This window comes from Gregarina niphandrodes (genome assembly GCF_000223845.1).
Source record: "Gregarina niphandrodes unplaced genomic scaffold scaffold00036, whole genome shotgun sequence".
Lineage (NCBI taxonomy): Eukaryota > Apicomplexa > Conoidasida > Eugregarinorida > Gregarinidae > Gregarina > Gregarina niphandrodes.
The window spans coordinates 144,954-151,882 of record NW_011645805.1 but is presented as its reverse complement, the minus strand read 5'-3'; the positions used below and the strand labels follow the sequence as shown (position 1 = coordinate 151,882).

The 6,929-nt window shown below is 51.3% G+C and overlaps 1 protein-coding gene across 1 annotated transcript; it reads left to right on the top strand.

Annotated features, from left to right (window-relative positions):
- Positions 1-3,825: 3,825 nt before the first annotated feature.
- Positions 3,826-5,957, top strand: GNI_137090 (helicase; the record flags this gene model as incomplete). The annotated part of the gene is made up of 2 exons (XM_011134157.1): positions 3,826-3,946; positions 4,147-5,957. 2 exons carry the CDS (start codon positions 3,826-3,828, stop codon positions 5,955-5,957), a joined length of 1,932 nt encoding a protein of 643 aa, XP_011132459.1.
- Between the last annotated feature and the right edge of the window lie 972 nt (positions 5,958-6,929).

Sequence of the window (6,929 nt, the reverse complement as noted above, 5' to 3'; positions counted from 1 at the left end):
TCATACACTTCATCCAGCCCAACCACACATCACGCGAACCGGCGAAGTGTTGACGTCCAATACGTCGTCCACCGTTCGCTATCATACCCGAAGTCGTGTTCCAGTCTCAGCGGAACTTTGTCTATAGCCTTCCTCAACTAGACGGCCTCGCTTGGTTTGGAAGAGGCGGGCGGGACGCATTCCGCACCAAGCCTGACAGGACAGCCTGAGGGACGGCGCTGGTAGATGCGTCGAGGGTGCACTCGCTCATTTCGCAAAGGAGCATTGTGTTGGGTGTGTCACCATACTCAGTCCCATCCCGGAACAAGCCCCATTCAGACCGGTTGGGTTGTAGGTCTTCACCAAGAGATGGAACTTATAGCGCGCGCAGGGTAAGCACTGACGGATGTGCCAATAGCGTGGCGGGGGAATTCCGTTCGGTCTCTGGACACGTAGGTCTTTACTGCGTCAATAGTAGCCCCAACTGTCTGGAGACAGAGACACGCACGTGTCGTAGGTTGCCAATCCTAGGTCGGCATCGTCACCAGCAAAGTTCGCCCGGGATCTACGTCCGTCACGGTGCAGTACAGATGCCTCAAGGGTTCGAGCAAGCACCAAAAGAGTATGCTACCCATAGTCGATGTTAGCCTCCACCCGGACAACAGCCCGCCATAGACATCGAACGTTTCGTCATGTATGTGGATACGTTCAGGGTATGCGTTATAGTACACGTGCCTTATTAAGCTGATGGTCAAATGCCGAGTAGTCAAGGGGCAGCGACCAAGCGCTAGCGGCCGGGCTACACATGTGTAACGGAGGCTCGGCTGGGCGACGGAGCCTCGCTTCCGTAGGGCCACTCTCCGGTCAGGTACAAATGGCGTTGGTAATTGTTCATAGAATCAACCGACTAGCCGACCTTCGACTTAAGACTTTCTTTTCTTAGATTCGATAATGGAAAAAAATAATATAACTTTAATCTACACAGGCGTCTCTTTGGGGGTTCTGGTGCGTGCCTCGATCTGAGGTGGTTCACTAGTAGCCGTTCGTGATCTGGAATCGTTGGGTTAACTTGTGTGCGATCTAGATCTTGAGTTTGTGTGCGATAAAGTGTGCGATAAAGTGTGCGCTAAAGTGTGCGATAAAGTGTGCGATAAAGTTCCGGTTTATGTGTTTGAATAATTCAGGGGTCGATCCGAGCGTGTTTAGTTGAGCGTCTTGTTCCTCTTGACGGTTTGTCTGCCGGATTGAGTTTGCCTTGTATGTAGTGGTATGAGATAGTCCAATGGCGTATTTGTCTCTTTCGTACTCTGTCAGCGGATACGCGACCACGTTTCCCATATGGACCAGCGGGGTGACCCCTGGTCTCGTCAACTGACGAAGGGCGTCCATGCTGATGGAGCACTCCAGTCGATTGCGCTGGCTGAGCATCCGGGTAGTTTCTGTCGTGTATTCGAACCCTTGCCAGCTCGGCGAGGGTTGACGTCCGGTCACGACGGCTGACGGATTACACTCTAGCGAAGCATGTGGCGCAGGGTTGTAGGCAGTGACCGCTAACGCAAGGGCCTCCCTCAATTCCATCCCGGTCGCCGTGGCTAAGGCGTCCTCCAAGAATCGATAGGTACTTTCATTTATGGCATTGCCCTGTGGGCATCACACTCACCACCGGTGTGTTTCTTACTGTCCTCGGGCAACGGTATGTTCCATACTGTTTCGGAGGTCCAGCTCACTGTAGACGATCCGCACAACCCAGTGTGAAATTCGTTCAGGCCCTACGGAGTGGAGAGTGCCCACTGGGACGCACTTACTCCAGCCCACTGGGACGCACTTTTGCGAAGCTGGGCTCGACCTTCACCACCGTGAAAGAGATCCTCCATTGGGTCCGTTGAGAAAGTAAAAGGCCTTGCAGGCCTTGCGCGGGCCCACGCTCAACTGTCTGTGCCCTGGGCATACCTGTGAGCCCAACTCACCGTTCTTTTTTGAACGGCAAAACGGGACCAAAAGTAGGCACTAACGTGCTGTTCTTAATAAATGCCCTTTTTGTCCACAACCATTGTCCACAGCAGAACCCAAAGTGATTTCTGAGAGAACGAGCGGCACTTGGTTTATCCGGATCTAACATCCGAATCCAAGTGTTGCCAGTGGACGTATCACTGGATTCGGAGCACACAGCAAAAGAGGAGCAGATGGGTATTGTTCAGAGAGCTGCCGATGGCTGATGGGTCTGCAGAGCATGTTCTCGATTGGTTGGGGGAGTGTGCTTTGTTTGAGATGAGCAATATGCACACAGCAAATATTCATGACGAGCGCGCAGCGGAGAGCGTGGCAATGCACTACCAGAAAGCCTACCAGAAAGCACACCATCCGAACGTAATGGGCATCCGGTCCCGAGTAGCTCGGTTTCGGGGAGCCGGTCCGGCACATACTGGTCGGGCAAAATAAGGCATTGCCGGAAAGACGTGGGCCTGGTTTGGATCGTCTTTTAATCCGACCAGCCTGAATCCGGGCCTTCGCTGTCGCTGGCTAGCGGCCGCAAAATTAACTTGGGTTCGAATTCATCTTCCGCCACGGGATTTTGCCACTTGAGAGAACTCAGGGTCTCAGCAAAATTCTGGCGACTCCAATCTGGTGGATAGATGCAGGCAGTCGGAATCCACTTGTGGATGTGGCACGAACGGAGCTTGACGCATACGAACCCGTATAAGTCGTTCTCTGCATAATGGACTGTGTGTCTCAGACGAGATACGGTACTGTAGTGAGTGTTGAACGGAGTGTGTGTCTCAGAGTGTGTGTCTCAGAGTGTGTGTCTCAGAGTGTGTGTCTGTGGTTCGAATCATGTGGTGGGTTCAAGTTTGTGTATGTTGGAGGTTCTTACTGACGTGAGCAAGTACTTCTACTACCTGTTGTTGTTTTACTGATAACATGGCGCCATAATAGCTCGCCGCGGCGGGAATTAGGTCTTTTTCTGGGTCGAATGCTCGGTAGACGACAAATAGTCCGCACACGCGTGTTTGCAGTACTGCGTTCACCTTTGTGGAGGCCCTGAAAAAGAGCCCTACCAAGTGCAATAGAGTTTCGTGAAGACTCTGGGTTTCTTCGCCGCTTTCCACGTAGCATTGGTGCAGGCTCTGCTTCTGAACGTTGCGCTTATTACTGTCGGCGGTTAGGGACTCTGTCACATGAGCCTGTACCTGGTCGACGTAGCCTCTCCAAGTGCCGCAGTCGCAAGCTACCGGCATGCGGTGCGCCAACAGGTACAGCAATAATGCCGAAAGCTCACCCCGGACGTCGGGCAGGCTCTCCGATACTTCGTACACACTCGTTTCTTCAGCACATCGCGGACAAAAGACAGACTCCAGATGCTGATCACAAAAACAATGCTTACACGTGCCCAAACTCATCGGCCGTCCCGGCAATTTACCGCACACTGCACAACACCAATGCGATATCAGTGAATCCTTCGCCACCTTCACCAACCTTCGACATGAAACCTCTGAGGCCACTGATTTAGACTCAACCATGCATCGGCAATTTTATATTTTCCTGCCCGCTCCAAGTGATCGTGGTACGAATTTAGGGTTGATTGGTCAACAGTGGTGTAACCACGGCCGACCTTCAGTGCGTGCATGCGGCGGTGCTCAGTTCCCTTTTTCCAGGTTGCCCTGGTGGAACTAGCCGGGACCTGAACTTATGGACTGTTATGACTCCCCCAGAACTGTTTCCTGTCCGCGGCACCATTCCAAGCTTCGGTCCAGGCGGGATAGCCAAGGCGGGATAGTCATGGCCGGTAGCCATGGCTTCATGCCGGGGGGATGCGGGAGACTCTGCGACGAACAACTCATATAATAAATGGATGGATGGTGCGGGTTGAATTTGAAGGAGGAAGTTGAAGCCGGGTTACTGAACGCAAGTTTCAACCGTCCTGCAGAAGTTCAGAGGCGTCTGATACCGCACATAATAAGAGGCGAAAGTATGTTGCCCGTCCCAGCTGACTGTTCCTACCCCCATTACCCTTAGTACTTCGTTTCCCTTAGTACTTCGTTTCCCTTAGTACTTCGTTTCCCTTAGTACTTCGTTTCCCTTAGTACTTCGTTTCCCTTAGTACTTCGTTTCCCTTAGTACTTCGTTTTCTTTAGTACTTCGTTTCCCTTAGTACTTCGTTTTCTTTAGATGTGTTAGGCCAGTCCAAGTCGGGTACAGGGAAGACTGTTGCCTATGTAGCTTCGGTGTTGACGGGAATAGATTTGGAATTTGAGCATTGTAACGAGCAGTTATCGCTGCAGCCGACGGGTATAAAGGAGGAATGTACAGTGAGTGTGCGGCAACGTTTACAATGTGTGGTTGTGATTCCCACGCGCGAAACAGGCGTGCAGGTAGCGAGTACGTTTACGCAAATTGCATGGCCGATGATAGACAGTGGGCTCCGAGTTTTGGCCTGTGTGGGTGGGTGTCCGCTTTCCTACGATGTGATTGGTATGCGGATCCATCGACCGCAAATAATTGTCGGCACGCCTGGCCGGATATTAACCCTTACGCAAGACGTCACCAGTTACACTAACAAGAAGTCCCGACAGAGCCAAGGAAGCGTTGCCCAAGGAAGCGTTGCCAAAATAGTACGATGGAATATTCCGCCGCTGCGCACCCTCGTACTCGACGAGGCAGACAGACTCCTCCAAGAAAATTTCCTACCGCAACTTCTGGCCGTGCTCGGCAACCTCAAGCAGTTCACCCCCATCCAGGTCGTAGCGTGCTCAGCCACATTCCCGCCGTCCGTCCTTAACCTCGTTGAACGCATTGTGTACGACCTCGCCTGTCCGGACCTGTCAAAACGGGTAACGAAGGAAAAAAAAGGGGCGGCCCGTCGTTCCGCCCAGACCGAATCAGTGGTGGATTCAGCTCTCGCCGATTCAACCATCGATTCACCTCTCGCCCAACCAGCCATGAATCCAGCCATGAATCCAGCCGGTGATACAGTCGTGGATTCGGATTCGGGTCTGTGCATTGTCGTTGATGAGCACGAGACGGAGGCTGAGAAGACCCTAGTCGCACGACTACCCCCTGCACGTGTGTTGCGAAAGTGCTTTCTCGCTTCTTCGTTCATCGATCACAGCAAGTCCAGCACTTCTGCTAGAGTCCCATTGCGAATGGACTTGGACCAACGAGTTATCAAGACGGACATAGAAACCCCTGTACTTCACCAGGTGCCTTGTACCATGATAACTGTGGATCCAAACGGGTCGATGTTCAGCTTTGTTATCAATCAACTTCGGATCTTTCCTGTCTGCTTCAACAAAATTTGCCCCACTACCGCAGACTCCACAACCTATGGTGCCGTGGCCGCTAACGAGGATGAATGTACCGAGGATGTCTCTAATGCCATGCACGCCGTCAATACTATGCATTCAGTCGATGCGGCACAGGCAATTGATGCAATGGATGTATACTATGATGCGTTCAATGAGGACAGTGCAGTGCATCGTATACGTGAACTTGAAGATTGGATGGATGATGATCAAGATTGGAATCATTGGCCAGATTTAAGAGTTAAATTTATAGGTTTAATAATCGTATTATGGTCTTGCTTAGATCAACAAGCAATTATCTTTTGTAATGATACCTTTAGTGGTAAGAAGATCTCCCAAACTTTAAGCATTCTTGGTATTCCTTCCGCCTTTATAAGCGCAAAAGTTGAACAAGCTGAACGAGATTCTTACCTCCGGGACTTCGCCGCAGGACGCCTGACCAGCCTAGTCGGATCTGATCTACTCGCTCGTGGAATCGATGTTACGCAAGTCAATCTTGTAATTTCTATTGATCTTCCTGAATCAAAGGATACATGTCTACATCGAATAGGACGGGCAGGACGATTCGGTAGACCCGGAAAAAACGTCTTTATCCTCAGACAAGAAGATGAAGCACACACTCTCAGACTATTCGGCTTCCAATCCGGATTACAAGTCTACGAACCAACCTCTGTTTAACGGCTCAATAAGAAGACATAATCCATAAGGAATTAGGCTGATATCCAAAGGATCGAGCCCTAGAGAGTTGCATCATACCGCAAGCCGGCGTGCTATCGTACTAGACAGTTAGGAAGAGAGCGAGTACGCATGCTCCTTCCTGTAAAATACATTCTTCCTACAAAATTTGACTATGGTCTCGAATCGACCGCTCGAATTATGCTCGGTCGATCTTCCTCCGGGCATCATCAATTGGTGATCTGTTGTGCGATCACCATTCCGTGTTCCACTCTGGCACGTAACTCTGGCATTCCCATTTATCGCTGCCCATTTGTCGGTTAAAGTGATTCATATGTTCACTGTTCTTTTTATGACATGACACCCACGACGGCCATGTGCTCACACCACCCAAATTCGTTCGTCAGCTCTCGTTCGTCAGCTCTCGTTCGTCAGCTCGTGTTCGTGTTATTATGCACACGGCGTCCGTTTTTGAGTCGTCGTCCACAGCTCGACGGCTGAGAGTTACTCCCTTAGGTCGGTAGCTGCTGCTATCTTGTTGGCGGTTTGGCACGCCGTTTCGTCGTCAAAGTGTCATGTTCCATGTGACACATTTCTCATCGAAACTGTGGCATCAAATTGGTCCTCCGACCATTACCAATGCCACGACCGCCTTAGCCACCGCCAAAAATACTGCCACAGGGCAAGCTTGGGGGGCACTAAAACAAGGGGGTTGCAGCAATGAATTCTGCTCACTACAACAATATGTCGATGCGGGCAACAATATTACGCGCCTGTTGGCACCCGTTGCTGGAGCCGGCACAAACGGATCATCAATTTATGACGATACCTGCCGGCCGCCCGCAGGGGCAGTCATCATGGACGGTACATCCGCGATCGCGGAGGAAATAACAAGACGCAGGCGAAGAGTTGACCGCGAATCGTCACAGCTCACTGTGCCGGCTGCAAAGCCTCCTTTGCACAGACACATGGACG